Genomic DNA, 15,764 nt, shown 5'->3' with positions numbered 1-15,764 from the left:
TCACTGAGATGTCAATTGAGTCTTAAAATGAGAAAACAACAGCTGCAAAACAATACTTGGCTTTGGTGCAAATATTTTCTAAGGTGTACCAGAGTTGAAGTTGTTTTATTAGATAAACATAAATACAAGCCTTAACCTCAGATCAAGTCAAAATCATCAGAGATTCAGTCACATTCTGCAGGCATTTCTCATTCCACTGAAACATTTCAAATGTTAAATCCTTTAATAACTTTACCTTGAGAGGTCACCGCTTCTTTCACTGGGTGAACTGCTTTCGGAGCACATTTCTTGCCTTTCTTTTGCTTCGGAACCATTATTTCCAACAACACAACCTGCAAAGCGAAAAACACAAAGTATAAATTTTCAAACATTAAATCTGAAGACATCACAGCTGTGTGTCACTTCAGTGATCTGATGATGGTTTCTCGTGAACTCAGAAACCTTTGTGTGTTTTGATCTGTTTTAGAACAAAAGAGCAAACACTGGGTTTAAGAACTGTATTGCATCACACATCAACTTTAAGCAAAACTTCAAGGATTTACTCTTTTTCTTCATTTTCTTTCTAATCCTCAAGTTCTAATTTACTTACCTTAATCAGGAGGAAGGGTTACTTTCATTCTCCTTCCCCTTAAATGCTTTAGTACACATTAGCATCTCTGAACACTGTGATATATCAGTATTTTTAACCTTTCCTTTTCAAATACAGAGCTGCATTTGGGAGACACAAATCTTAGATTCTTCTATGACTCAATAGCCAACTTAACAATCAGCCATTCCCAAACCTTTCATCCACACTTTCCTTTACTCCTTCCCCATTCTGTGCATCTCATTTTCTATTCTGTACAGATTGATTTAAGAAAGTAAATAGATAAAATTCTTTCACTGGAATGGCACAATTGCTCATGTTTGTGTTTGTTTCCATGGACCATGATGCTTAAGTACAAATCCCACTATACAAGGCTACTTTGCACTAGAAATTACAATTGGGACACCACAAGACTTCTATATACATGTATCTATATAGATGTGACTGAAAGTCTAAGCAAGCCCTGACCATGGAGGACTTCCAGGATGCAAGACTGGCTGTAGCTCAAAGCTGCAGACTGGCGACGTAGGCATGCACTGAGAAACCACTCATCATAAAGGAACTAATATTTGTGCTTCTTTGCACATGACATCAGGAAAGTAAAAACTGTAATAAAGGAATTTAAGTCAGTGTTATCGGTTCAAAACTCCTAGAAATTGCTTTTTACTCCAACACTGCTCTTCAGGAGGACAATGTGGGCTACTACCAGAGTGGTTTCAGTACTACAGGGATCCCATCAGGCCTGCACCTGCCCTACATCAAATGGGAGCACAACCTACTTGTCCTTCACCTTTGAGACCCTCTGGAGCTTAGCTTTGCCCTATCTGTCAATTATAAAACAATACTGGGCTATCAATCCCCACTTCTGCCTTAGTTATGTCAGACTTACAGCCAATTAGTCAAACTGTTCCTCTCAAGCCTCTATGAATCTGCTTTTACACCCACATCAATGGGGAATCCTCCCAAGCCCTCACAAGCTCACCAATTCACCTTTAAAACTGAGCTTGGTATTTCGTCTGGGTTGCAATACCTATAAAGCATCCAAGGAGGTTTAAACACTCGGAGCACCGAGCTCTTGCCTCATCTCCACACCTCAACAACATGCCCACATTGTAAGGCAGTGGAAGAGACTGCCAAGTGGAAAGAAGTATTGCTTAATGATTTCCTTCAGCCAGTTCAAATGGTGAGAAAGCACGAGGGCCGCTCTGAAAACAATGCCTCCGATGTTATGATGTTGGTGGCACGGCAGTAGAAATTAAACCTTGCCACCAGTGCCCCATTGCATGTTGTTGCCATGTGACAGATGGCAGCAGAGGGGCAGCCTGACAGAGCGGCATCCAGCATGGAAGAACAGACAAAGCCAAGCTGTGTCACTGAATTCCACCATGCAGACAAAAAATGGCACCACTGACATTCATCAACGCTTGCTGAACACTGACAGAGACCAAACAGTAGATGTGAGCACAGGGAGGTGATGGGTGGCGCATTTCAGCAGTGGTGACAGTGATGTGAAAGACAAGCCACGTTCTGGATGGCAGCATGCAGGCTCCTGCACATTACTGGCAAATATGTACCGCTAATGGCAGTGACTGTTGAAAAACTGTGTTGTGTAGCCATGAATTTGCATTATCAAACAGTCTTGCTGCGCCCTTTGTAGCTGTTGTAGCTTCCACATAAATAAACAGGAGGCATTACTTTCAGAGCAATCAACATATTTTGGAGCTCCCCAGCTCCATGTTAAGCATGTGGCATTTTGAGTATTCACTCTACAGCTGGCCAGTGCCTACTGCACAGACACAACTGAAAAAGCATGATAAAACAGGCTTTAAGCTTAAACCGGGACGTTAATAATGAAAAGTAAGTTCTTAATCCAGCCATTCGAGCAATACTGCAAAAGAAGGGAAGCTGCTTCACCACAGATGACACAGCTCTCCTCACATCTTTTTCCCCAGCGTATTCTTCCTTCCACTCAGAATTAGCAAAGGATCTGAGATACCACTATTAATTAAAAACACTCCACACTTTCCAACTTAGAATTAATTGTGCAGTCTGTATGGGTCAAAGCAGCTTTCATGTCAGCTTTTACAATTTTGTTCCAAACAAAATGGGTGTACTTTTCTTCATTAGCCACCAGTTCCAGGAAAAACTGCCGTGGTTGCATAATGAACCACTATTGTTTTGTTCTGCTGAACAGCTGAAATGATCTTTGACCCAGAACATACTGTAGCAGAGCAGAACAAGATATTTTCTCCGTGCACTGCCCTACAGCCAAGGTTCCAGTGTTCATCAATGTACAGCCAAACATCTTTGTGACAAGAAAGTGATGTGATGTAACCTTCTGCAAAGAAAGAGAAGGAAGCTCCTGGTTATGTACTCACAGCTTTCATACCTTGCTAACTGTGTTACCTGAGAAAAAAGCTCGTACTTTTTGGCCGTCAAAACCAACATCTCTGTTACACTTGGAGCCCTTAACTGTAGCAAAAGTCCCAGGAGAAGTGGAAAAAAAGTCATCTAGAGATATCAAGTGTTGTCATTACCAGCAATGCCCAAGAGCTTGACTTGGCATGCCCAGAAGCGAGAACGGTGCAAGCAATTCCCAGAGCTGCTGGATTTCCAGATGCAAGCTGGGGAAACAGGAAGTTTACTGCCAAGGCAATTTGTGAGGAAACCTCAAATCTGTGACCTAAGCAAGTAAGCAAGCAGTAGGTGTTGCTCTGTAGGGAGGGGAAGAAGGGCAACTAGAATGCCAATTAAAAGCTATCAACAGCAATTAGTCATTGTTTCCAATAACAATCAATAATCACATATGTAAACACGCGTAGCTGGAGAGCAAATGAAGCCAGTGCCTTTGCAAGCTCAACTCAGACGTGGATCTGCATCTCCCTCGTACACAAGTGAGTATTGCACAAAAGAGGAACTTTGCCTTTTCTGTGTACTTTTTGCAACAATAAAATAGTTAGCAGCTTGGGTATTTCAGCTGTCACTAGACTTCAAAGTTAATAATGCCTTGAAAGGAATATTATCAGGATCAGCTGAGCCTGCAAGCTGTGTAGTTTTAGTTACCTTGGCAATATTTATTGCATTCACATTCAGGAGTGCTGCTCGGTCCAGGCTACCATGCTGCTAGCTGTGGCACGAAAATAGGCAACTAACAATAGCTCCTGCCCAGAGGAACTTCAAATCTGAACAGCCTCCTCCACCACATTAACACTAATTACGGCACTTGCTGATCATCCACAAAGAGCCATCTGGGATTAAACACAGGATATCAGCTGCCTTGCCACTGCCAGAACACAAACAGCCACTGTGCGAACCTCTGCCTTGGGACCGGAGGCTTGAGTGATCCCTACACACAGCTTTTATACGTGCTGATTTCCCCTGCGATACAGCAGAAAACTTGCTTACAGGGAGAGGATAAAGGCTACCTGCGAATCTGATAGAAGGATGTGCTCTTCTGATAAAAGGAGGTGATAGGAGGATGAGCAAACAGATGAAAAAGATCTCCAAATTAAGAGCAGAACTCTGCAGTGGCCAGTAGCCAGAAGGAGGTCAAACATCAACAAATATTGCCCCTGCTTTCCTTTGAAAAAAGAAAGCATAAAACACTGTCAGCATCACAATGTACCAATGCATGATGCTCCCCTCTCAAGAGGGTACACATCTGATGACCAGAGGGCTCATGGAATCCTGATGGAGCAAGCTGGCCCAGTGAGAGCACTTCCGATAGCTGCTGCCTCCGCTTGAAGACTGAACAAAGCTTTGCACTCAGAATTCACAACTGAAAGATGTCTTCCCCAAACTTACTCAAGTTGAGCAATGCAAAATATCACCTACTGGAGAACGTAATCCAAATTAATTTAAGCAAAACACATAATTGCACGCTGTGCTGAGGTACTTCTGTCAAACCAATGGTGATTAATCACGGATAGATGAACTTTTTTTTTTTTTTTGGCAACAGCAGCTTGTAATAGATTGATATCAAATGAAGCAAAACGTTGGGTAGACTTAATAACGCTTTATCAGCACACTCCAAGTGGAAACTCAGGACCCTTTCAAGTCCAGCTCAAGGAAGAACCTCACTGGGAAAGATGTGCAGGCGTGGAAAAAGTGTTGGCAGGATTATTGGCTCATTAAAGGTGACCTAAAAAGGAAAACAGAATTGGTTTTGTGCCCTTTCATGTTTCCCTATGATACGTGAGAAGGACCTTTTTATTGTATTATACACACACACACACACACACACACACACACACACACGTTTTTAATACTATTATTATTCTTTAGAGGGTTTTTCCTCCTTATGTCTACATTAGAGATTTTTCCACCTGGAGTGGAAATGGAACATGACATCAGTGAAAGCAAAGCCTGATGAACAGGGAAGCAATGCCATTTTTATTCCAATACTTTACAGCTTTGCTGTCTATTTAAATCAAAGACATAAATGAAGGATAGGAAGAGAATCTATTTTTGTTGAAGATTTAACAAACCTACCCCTTCACTAAAACCTGCAGTTTCCTACTCGTGAGACATTTAAACTCTCATCTGCAAAACCAAAAATAATGCATTTTATCATTTTTCATCTCCCATCATTTGCCTACCTGAGGAACAGGTAAAAAGCCAACCATTTCTTTTACGTGTCTTCCCGAGAGAAAAAAGTAAGCATCCAACAGGAGAAGCAGAATGAGTCCATATACACTCCTCTACCCCCACGTAACTTCAGCAGCAGCGAGGTGACCATTAATAAAATGTGGGTGAGATCAACAGCATTTCTTAGGCTGAGAGGCACCTTGCACAACACAAAACTCTCTCTGAAGTCCCTTAGTACAACACGGCTCTGCAATGTGAAGAAGGGGCTCTATGGAGGAAATCACCTTGAAGTATGAGCTGGATCAATCTTGTGCCCTGAGCTAACTGCAGGCTTGGAAAAAGAATAATTTATTTTTGACACAAATTTGAGTATTTACAGAATGTTAAAATAAAGTATTTGGTTCCTTTTTTTTCCCCCCTGTAACAGAAGAAAAAAGAATAAACCAGAACTATAGAAGCACCCGTCAATTCCCATTGGGAAAGGCTCTCATCTCTCACTTTGAAGTCCATCAAAACCTCAGTGCTTCCAATGCTTAAATCAAAACTTACAGCCCTTAAGGGATACAGTGGGCACTGAAAAAAAAAAGAGTTTATATCCATTATGTATGGAAAATAATTGTATAACAAAATGGTTGTGTGTAGCAGTCCACCTAAAGACAAAAAACCAAACTACCTCACAGGTCACTGGAGCCCCAAAGGCAAGGCTGAACAGTTTCAGTGCTGCAGGGCTTGTAATGGTGAGCACAAGGCAGGGAGTGACAGGCAGGGAGAGTGAGGAGCCAGGAAAGAACAAGAAGCCTGGAGAAGATGATGGGCTGAAGATGAATAGCAGCTGAAAGGAGCAACTTTGCTTTCAAGTGAGATATGAAAAGCCTCACTCCCAGAGACGGCAGAATGCTGGCCAAAAAAGTAGCTCATAAAGCAGATTTGAGAAGAAAGCATTTTTTACTTAAGTTACCATTTGCAGCATTCAGGCTAGGAGGAGTTTCTCAGCATTTTTACAACTAGGAAATATCGGTACTTGCACATCTATTCAGTGAGAAGCTCTGGGAGAGAATGTACACTGTGGTTCAGCTTTGGACCAGCTGCAGCCCAGTCCAAGAACCAGGTTCCCAGGAGGAACTGCCAGTATGCAAAAGCTGCTGGGCTTCCTGGCTCAAAACAGCCATGCTACATCCTGAATCTGGCATGGGGAGAAGCAAGCCAGAAGCCTGGGCAGCTACGCACATCCAAATTGAAGCCTGTGTTCTCACTTAAAAAAAAGAGATCTGTGCTGGCATTAGAGGAAACCACCATTCCTCCCATCCTTCTTGCTGGTGATGTCTGCAGATGATGGACTTTAAATCACAATCCTCTTAAATTACAGAGAAAAATCAGAACAATCCCAAACTCTGCCAAATCTTGGATGAATTTTCAAGTAAGTGTGCTTTATTTCAGGAGAACCATTTAAATGGCTTGTGCACTTTTAATTCACCTTAAAAAAAAAAATAATCATCACAGCTCACGTTTTACAATTACACTGCCATGTGCAACTGGAGGACATTTTAAGCAGCAAGAAAAACGAAAGCATTCCACTCTCAAAGCCTCAGAGAAAACAAAAAATATTCTAAGCTTTATGTGGCTAACATAGTAATATTATTGCCGCAGTATAATTCAGGGACACAAGAAGCACGTTTTTATATTTCAGCTGCAAATTAGGCTCAAAAAAGCTGCAGAGGAAAACCTCCATAGAGAAATGAATTGCCCTCCGAAAGACAGGCTATTTTTAAGTCGTAAAACAGCAGAGAGGCAACAGCGAGAGCTGTATAAACAGATGCCCTCGCACCTTTCTGTCGGAGTACACACCTGCATAAATAAACAGTTAGCCAAACATGCCCATTTATAACGAAACAGCCCACGACTTTGCAAAAATCAGGCAAAAGCAAATTGAGACTTATTGCAAAAAGCTCTGCCCGGAATACTAACGCGTTATTGATACTTCACAAGCCAAGGATCCTAAGCGAGCCCAACGCAGCTGCTGCGGGGAGATCTGAACACGGCTTGATAAAACCTTATTGCTAAAAATTTGGTGTTATCAGGCAGCTTTTGTAACAGAGGCAAAAGCACAGCTTCCTGTCTAGCGGGATTTTTCCTCGCGCTTATTCTAATGATACACATTCAATTAGGAGAGAAAAGAAAAGAATCAAATCAGAAACATCTGTAGTTTGCCATATAATTACTGGATCTTCCCCACGGAGACTGACCTTCGTAACACCGACACGAGGACCTGAAAGGCTAAATGACGGGATATTCGCGCGGTTTAAATGTGTAACATGATTACAAGGAATTAAATAGGCACTGTTATTTTCCATCTTGGTTTACGTGAAGATGAGTGCGTACTTTCTGATCCCACGTTTAATCTCTGTGCTCGGTGTGTAGGAGCTGAATTTACTCACTATTAGCGGACCCGAGCCCCTAAAAACGCCGTGTTTTGATTATATAATAAAGTTGAATACCACATTTGAGGTTAATATGCAGCCATTACTTTTACCTGTAATAGGAATCTTTCCTACCACGCTTTCTTCCTGGCTCTCATCTTCACACCAGCTTGTGACTTCTGTATGTGAACACACCATAATGAAACCCATTTCAAAGTGGCTGCGATCAGACTGGTTTGTTTTCTTTTAAGCCCTACTCCCTTTAATTTCTCACTTTTGTTATCTCTTATTTATTGATCTAAACTATCCATTACCGTTCTTAAAAGAGGCGCCTACTGTGAACTTTACTCGAATGCGGAGCTGCTGCGTCTCTGTAGCTCCCAGAGAAAAGGAAAAGCTAACCAAATGTCTGAAATAATTTAAGACCCAATGGATTTCAGAAACAAACAGCCAACAGTAACTCTGCGATCTTGTCCAGCAGCCCGACAGCCGCGGCATAGATCATACCCACCGCTGAAAATTAGTTTAAATCAAAGTCTCAGTCTCCTCCGTGGATAAAAGTGGCGTGGATTTAGGGGGCCTAAATCAGTTTGTTTACATGTGCTGTGTGAAGAGCGTTGCAACCTAATTGCCTGTCTCTTCTGGACTTTGATGTGAGGGATGCTCTGAGAGCAGGCTGAGCAAGTTCCCGTCGCCAGTTACTACACAGCGCTAATACGTTACTTCCTTATCTGAAGAAATTAACTGGATTTTCACAAACATCCACCTTTTAAGAATGGCACTGCACACCTCTCTTACCACCAGCCCTTGCACTGTGGAAAATGTTCTGCATTCTGGCTTCACGAAAAGCAAAACAAACACAGCTAAGATATCACACCATTTCTAAACAGCAGGCATTTTCAAAATATACCTATGCACATAGAACCCACTTTAATAACTACCACAAGGCTTGATTTTCTATCTCAATTGAGAAAACTAGTCCCTGTAGGTAGCACTCACATTAAGAAGTAACAAGAATGACCAAAATGCAGAGAAGTTTAAGGCAATCACCAGAAGCTCATAACAAATATTATGTCCCTGGCAGATTCTGATGGAAAACACACTTGTATCTCACAGCAGGGCACGGTGGCAGCTCAGAGCACACAGGCAGAGCTTTTAGCACTTGTTACCTTGCTTTCCCATGCTGTCGAGCCACGGAACATGTTTTGCCTGCTCCATTTCCCTGCCGTCATTTGGGATCGATGGCAAGCTGTAAGATGATTCATTACTCTGAACAGATGACCCATCTCCACGCTCTTCTGCAAGGACCTCTCTCAGCAGCGGTGGAGCCTGAAGCATTAAAAAATAAAAACAACCACAGCCCTATTATTCCGAGTCTCGAGAGGCAGCGGTTTCCAACGTACATTTAGGCTCATCTACACTTCACAGAGCAATCCGCTTGCAGGGTATTTCTGCTAGATGCTGAATTACCTCTGAGTTAAACCGCTGCTCGCGTGGGTACTGCGTTCTGCCTTCAAGTAACACAAACCTGGAATTTTTCTTTTAATCTCTAGGTTTTCTGGAAGCTGTGCTCTGTGCCTCACGTACCCACCGTAAGCACAAGAGACTGAATAAAAAGTTTCCCTTTTCCCATTTCGGGTACAGCAGTAAGGCAAGTTAGCATGCATTGCCAGCAACAGCTGCAACAAAAACACCAGCGAGGTCAACGAATCTGACACCAGAAAATCCAATCTGACACCAGCTTCTGATGGACTTGACTCAGATTTTAACCTGTATTGTCACAGCATGTTCCTCAAGTTCAGTCTCTCCTGTCAGGGTGAAAATCCTTGCAGCAGCTCCAGCCTGGCCTCTGTTAATTAAACATCCCTTTTGATGTCCTCAAAAAATTAAGCTGAAAGTAAATGGCTTTTATAGGGAGCTGAACTGAGTGTAAATATGGCCAAGTTATAAGGTTTTGGGGGCACTTTTTTTTTTTTTTTTCCTCTTTGTTACTTACAGGGCACCCTTTTGTTTTCCTTCTGTACCACAAAGCATGGACCAGATTTTTAAATCTACAAGCTTTTTGATCTTATTACCTGTTTAATAAATAAACCAGCCTTCAGCAACATAGGCCAACATCTCAGAGATAATCCTAACTACTTTAACTTCATCTATCTGCACTTATCTGAGAAACTGGAAAGGCTTTGAGACCAAAACCAAGTGGAGCTTATAAGAAAGGTTTTCCTTCCAGCATCCACCCCCTCCTCATTAAGCCCATGTTTATTTGGGAGCACATCATGGCAACTCAATCTCAACTTGCACTGCTGCCGTTCTGTGCTTGGAAATCAGGTGTTTCAATGTGGAAAATGCATCATGGGATTCCATTTAACTGAACAGATTTTCTTAAATGGAAAAGTAGATGTTGAAGGCATGTGTGGTCCACAGTAATGTGTAGCAGTAAGCAGATCATTACTATATATTTACCCATAAAGCTTGTGTTACTAAGCTTTGACTTAGAACAAGTCTGTGTAGAAGATTTTAAATGTATGTATACATTTACCTGCCATCAACAGGTATTTTTCTAATATTATTAAAACAAAAACATTCAAAAAATAGATTGGACTGCTTTGCTAATGTCTCACGAGAAACTAGAGGGCAGAAAAGTTCGGCAAATATTTTTGCACTGGTGTTATTTCATATTTTATATACACATGGATGTATGTGTACATGTTTTTCTTTCTCCGTAAAGGGAATACATCTCAGGATTACTTGGATCTTCAGTGACCCACTTCCTCTGGAAATGAGCCCCTCATTCCTTTTGCACAGATGTAAAGAAGAAAACCTCCAACAAAAATTGAAGTTAGTTTATAAATGCCCAGTTAGAGTCTAAGAAGGACACACGTGCTGCTATCTGTAAAATGCTCAGCAGATTTAGCATACCAAACATAATTCTGTTTCTTTAAAAAGAAAAAACCCACTATCATTCATGATAAAAAGCTATTAAGCCACAGAGAAAGGCAGATGATATAAGCCTCACGATAAATTTGCACCATGACAAAATGCGTTAGCTTCTTAAATCAGCAACAGGCCCAAAGGGTGGAAAAGATGCTGCAAGGATCTTCACGGGCTTCTTGTTCCGTGGGGAAAAGCCCTCAGACACACAGAAAATCTAGGTTCTCTCCACAGACACTTCTAGCCCTCTCAAAGATGGATTAATGAGCACTACTCGCTCATCCTCCCTGAGTACCCAGGTACTGGGCAGCATTCAGAGGCACAGGGCCTGCTTCACTTTAACTGCATGTGCAATTTAGTCCCTTGGTGTCAATTATTTAGATATTCATACATGCACATTTCTATAGATATACACAGATGCACAGGTGTATGCATCTATGTTTATTTATTGCTCTCTACAACTTGAAAGGAGGCTGTGTGAGGCGGGGTCGAACTCTGCTGGCAGGGAACGGCCATAGGACGAGAGGGGATGGCCTCACGTTGTGCCAGGGGAGGTTCGGGTTGGCTGCTAGGAACAATTCCTTCTCCAGAAGTGATTCTGCACTGACACAGCTGCCCAGGGAGCGGTGGGGTCACCTGGAGGAGTCCCAGAGCTGTGGGATGTGGCACTGAGGGACGTGGGCAGCAGGCATGGTGGGGGTCAGCTGGGGCTGGACTGGATGATCTCAGTAGTCTTCTCCAGCCATAATAATTCGATGACTTACCAAACACACTGGGTACACTGGAAAGCCTCAGGACATGATCACAGAGGCTCCCCAAACCCCCAAAACTGACCTGGCTTCCTGGTGTCTCCTCGCCCGAATCCAGCGTGCTGTGTGACACAGCGGCCAGCTCCTCAGTGCACAGGTGCTCGTGCTCCTCCAGGAAGGCAGCGTGGCTCTTCAGCGAGGCCTGCAGTGTGGCCACATCCCACCGCTCGCCTGGCTTGGCTCTGGGGAGCTGACAGAGGACAGCTGCCTCACTGGCCTCCACGTCTTCTTTCAGACTGCTATCCTGGCTGCAGGAGCTGCAAAATAAAGCAGGTGAGAAGTTTATTTAAAGCCCAAAGAGACAGCCAGAATAGGTATGGAGGTCAAGTCCACCTGCAGCCACTTCCTCAGTTGTCCCTTAAAATCCTCCAACAATTAGGTCTTTATGGGAACCCTACCTCAAGGGGTCTGAAATTTAATTTTAAACAGGACTACAAAGCCCTTCCCAGCTTGTGCAATTAAGTGAACAGTGCCACAGACTGACAGCCAGGGTAACCTGGTCCTCCTTTTGTTAACAGGAGGGAGGTCAGTGACTTTTTTGCTCTTTTACCTCAAATATATTGTTTTCCCAGTTGTTACTCTGTACCCTGGCAAAGCATTATTAGCCTCTAAGCAGATGCTCTCCCTCCTGGAAATAAGAATTTACTGCATACGCAGAGAGCAGGGCTGCAAAAAGTGATACATTTAGGAACCAGCATTTGTTTGGCAGCACCTAGCATCAACTTCACTGCAAATCCCAATTTAGAGAAACAAACAAATGGAAAATAAACCATCAACAAAGCAACCCACAGACGTCTTTGTTTGTTAAGACTGAAGTCTTTTCCACACTTACTCCCCATTCCCAGCTGAGGAGCCAGGCAATTCTTATATCCCCAGCCTTTTCTATCCAGCTGTTGGGAAATGGAATATTTCAAAGTCAAACAGAATATGCAGAAAAACCCTGAATGCTTCAGAAAAATGGTTAGTGAAATGATGCTGTAAATCACAAGGAGGTTCAAATGGTTGCAAGCAGTAAGAAAGGAATCAGGATTTGGCTTTTTTTTATTTATATGTACTATACAGAGCACATGAGCAAAGGAGACTGAGAAAGGCATGTTACGTTTTCCTACGTGCTGTTTTCCTTTGATGATCAGCTTCTTTATTCCAGCATTCCCTGCAGCATTTCCACGTCAGCTGCTCAGGACATCAGCACAGTGGAGCTGGACCTGACGCTGAGCTCTGCAGCAGGGAGAACCAAAGCCCTGGGAACAGGAGTTCTCCATAGCAGGACAGAACAGGGCCTCAGAGAGTTTTTCCTGAAGATGCACCTGCACAACGACCCAAGTGCAGACTCCAGCAGTGAAGCAAAGCAGACTGAGCCTTTCCAAGGGTAGATCCGCCCGCTTTGTGCGGCAGTTTCCAGCCCAGGCCTCTAGCAGCCCTGAGGAGCCCGGCTGCACCCAGGTTTTTGTGCAAAAGCCAACAGCTACACAGCCAGCCTCATTTTACCAACTAAAAGCTCTGCACGATTTTGTAATTACATTAAGATACAGCAGAAGTTTTGCTTTCTATCAGTCTGTTCAGCAACAGCCAACAATTAAGCGAGAGCTGCTCTGCATTGAGTGGAGTTTCCTAGACATCTGATCAGCTAAACAATGCCAGGGAGATCGCATACACAGTTAAACAGTGCTTTTTCTTCCCCCAAAGTCTTACAAAACCTGTATTTCAGCGGCCAGCTCATTTCCTATTGTTTCCCTCCCCCTGGGTGGTCTTTCCAGGGTGCCACTCGAGAGGGATACAATAATAAAAAGGGAAGGGGAAGGAAGGGACACCAGCATAAAGAAAAACAAAATGTATGACAATCTGCAGCAGGCTACGGATCAGAGGTCAGCAAACAAGAGGTCCTTCTCTTTTACAGGTTGCTTCCTGGAAACAGTCTGATTAAGCTGACAGCTTGAATTATGTGTTACATTTTGTAATGCACAATCCATCTGTGCTAAGTCCTCTTCAATGCAGCTGAAGCAGCACAGGCATAAGCTCTGCCTTTTTCCACCCCTTCAACACCGGCCTTAAAATAGTCATCATCTTTCTGCACGCTAATTCTCAGAGACCCTTTCCCCATCCATTTTTAAGCCCTGGAATAAAGGGCAGGGTACCCTGAGGAATGCCAAAGGGACAGAGCCCACCGGAGGGCTGAGGCAAAAGGCACGCAGCCCTGCAGGACTGACATCCATCGAGCTCTGCAGATGCAGCACAGGCTGTGGAGATGCCCCACGGCACAAACGGGCTTTGGTTCAGCCACCATTTTTAATAACTGTGATAGCAAAGTGGCATCACCCCACCAGGAGCTGTCAGCAAGCCTCACAGCCTGCACAGAGTGACCTTTCCCTGCAGCATCGCCTCTCTTTGGTTAGCAACCTGACAGTGTTATCAGGATTAGTGCTCCTCCAGCTGCTAAAGGCAGGCTGAAACTCAGTTTAAAAAAAAAAAGTCTTGCCCTGTGGTAAAATACAACATACAAACACTTCCCAAGGGGAAAAAAAATAAAAACCAACTTCTTTTCCTTAAGCCTCAAAAAAAGACCTTGTTACAACGATGTCTCTGAAGTAAGGCACTTTCCCCAAAAACCTGGGACTCCCTGATAGACAGCACAGATCTTGCTCGTTGCTGAGTGAGCTACAACATCCAAACTGCATCCATAGCAGTATATGAAAACGAAGCCCACACTCTAATTACTTGCAAACTTCTCCTCAAGACTTCCAGCTCATGAATTACTTTGCAAGACTCAGGCACACGCACTGAATTTCAAGTGCATTGGAACGAAGGACTTTGAAAGAACTTGTTACCAACTCAGCAACAGAGAGGCTACGTATCGCTCCTCGGCATCTTTCATGCCTGCCATTTCTGAAACTTTATCTGCATTTCAGTTTCCCATTGAAACAAATTTAAATTTGGATCTCTTCTGCAGATACACATAGCAGTGGAGATCACACTTTCATGGCCTTGAGAAACTAAGGTATTCAGCTTAGCATGATGTGAGAAGAGATACTCCCCATTCTGGTTTTAGTCATGCTCCAGAGATAAAGCGAACATTAAAACCTTTCTCATAATTTAGCTGGCTTCAGGAGCACTGCACAGTATTTTTGTCAGCTCCTAAACAGCTAGGCATCACTGGCATCTACAGGGAGAGAACTAAAGATTAAATTACCACCACTTAGCTATGACTTCTCCAGCAAAGACAAGTACCCTGTGCAACTTCCCCGCAAAATGTTATGATTAACAGGTGTCACGCACAAGAAAAAATGTGTGTAAGCTATTTAGATGTAAATGAGATGATGTTTCTGTAGCAAGCAGCCTGATGCAAATGTGAAATGATAAAGTTGCACAAGTGTATATTGGTGGCCATTCGTAGCTGCTCAACTAGCATCTCTTAAAACAGGGAGTGACAGTGAGATCAGTACCCACCAATAGGTGAACACAAATATAGGAAGAAGAGATGCCCGTCTCTTCTTCCTATATTATATACTATACTATATATACTATATATAGGAAGAAGGACATACCCGTCAGGCACCGAGCTGCCCAAGGGCTCATCCTCTGCTGCACAGCAGCTGGGTGGCTGCAAAGAGGAGTCCTCTGCTGGGTGGGTGCTGCTGCTGCTGCTGGCCTGGCTGGCTGCCTGCTGGGTGTTCAGGTTACATTGGGGTCCTGGAAAAACAAGTAATAACAAAATTACTCCCGGAACATTAGCAGAATCTGTATGCTGTGATGTATGAAATTAAGACAGGATGAGCTACTCGGTGCACTCTCTCACCTCAAAGGTGTGAGCAAGCATCCCTCCACCTGGGATTGCACTGGGCTTCCCATGCCCCCCCCAACATTCCGTGTCCTTCTGCACTTCCCTCACAAGGGGGAGTTCAGGCAGGCCCCAGCCATGCTCCCAAGCTTGGGTTTGCAACCACAGCTCAGGACCAGCCAAAACGAACCCTGCCATTAAAAATCACTACCCCAAAATTATCTCCTACCTCCCCAAATTGCCTTGGAAGAAGCAATGAAACAGACAAGCCTAAAAAGGTTGTTGTTGTTGTTTTTTTATGATAAATCTTCCGAAAACTTTCCCTGTGTTGGGGAAAATAGGGTGGGAGATAGAGAGAGGGGAAATACACCCAGAGAGTCCACACATTTCCTAAATCTTGCAGAAGAAACACACACTTCAGTGGTTTTTAAAGTCAGCACATTAGTTACCTTCTCTAAAGGAGAAGAGTACAGACACTAACTGTGCCTAATAACAACATTTTCTCCTTAAATGACAAAAATTAAATGGACCAACTATTGCAGTAATAAATAAGCACTGCCACAGAAATCCCCAGTTTTCCATAAAAGATGCCCATGGGTTTGAACGAAACAATATTCACAGCTACTGGTACTGCATCCAACACTTCAGCCCAACTCAGG

The 15,764-nt window shown here is 43.3% G+C and overlaps 1 protein-coding gene across 1 annotated transcript in view; it reads right to left on the bottom strand.

Annotated features, from left to right (window-relative positions):
• Positions 1-15,764, bottom strand: part of KIZ (kizuna centrosomal protein) — a 39,501-nt gene that overhangs the window by 10,258 nt on the left and 13,479 nt on the right. The window contains exons 6-9 of the mRNA XM_042815348.1: positions 14,873-15,017; positions 11,356-11,587; positions 8,760-8,919; positions 236-332 (exon numbers count right to left, since the gene is read on the bottom strand). Of these exons, the coding sequence (XP_042671282.1) occupies positions 236-332; positions 8,760-8,919; positions 11,356-11,587; positions 14,873-15,017 (634 nt within the window). The remainder of the gene's footprint in view (positions 1-235; positions 333-8,759; positions 8,920-11,355; positions 11,588-14,872; positions 15,018-15,764) is intronic.

Source organism: Centrocercus urophasianus, unplaced genomic scaffold, assembly GCF_019232065.1.
Source record: "Centrocercus urophasianus isolate 14NV4802_14NV808 unplaced genomic scaffold, USGS_Curo_1.0 seq_10, whole genome shotgun sequence".
Classification (NCBI taxonomy): domain Eukaryota; kingdom Metazoa; phylum Chordata; class Aves; order Galliformes; family Phasianidae; genus Centrocercus; species Centrocercus urophasianus.
This window is presented reverse-complemented; position numbering and strand designations above follow the sequence as displayed.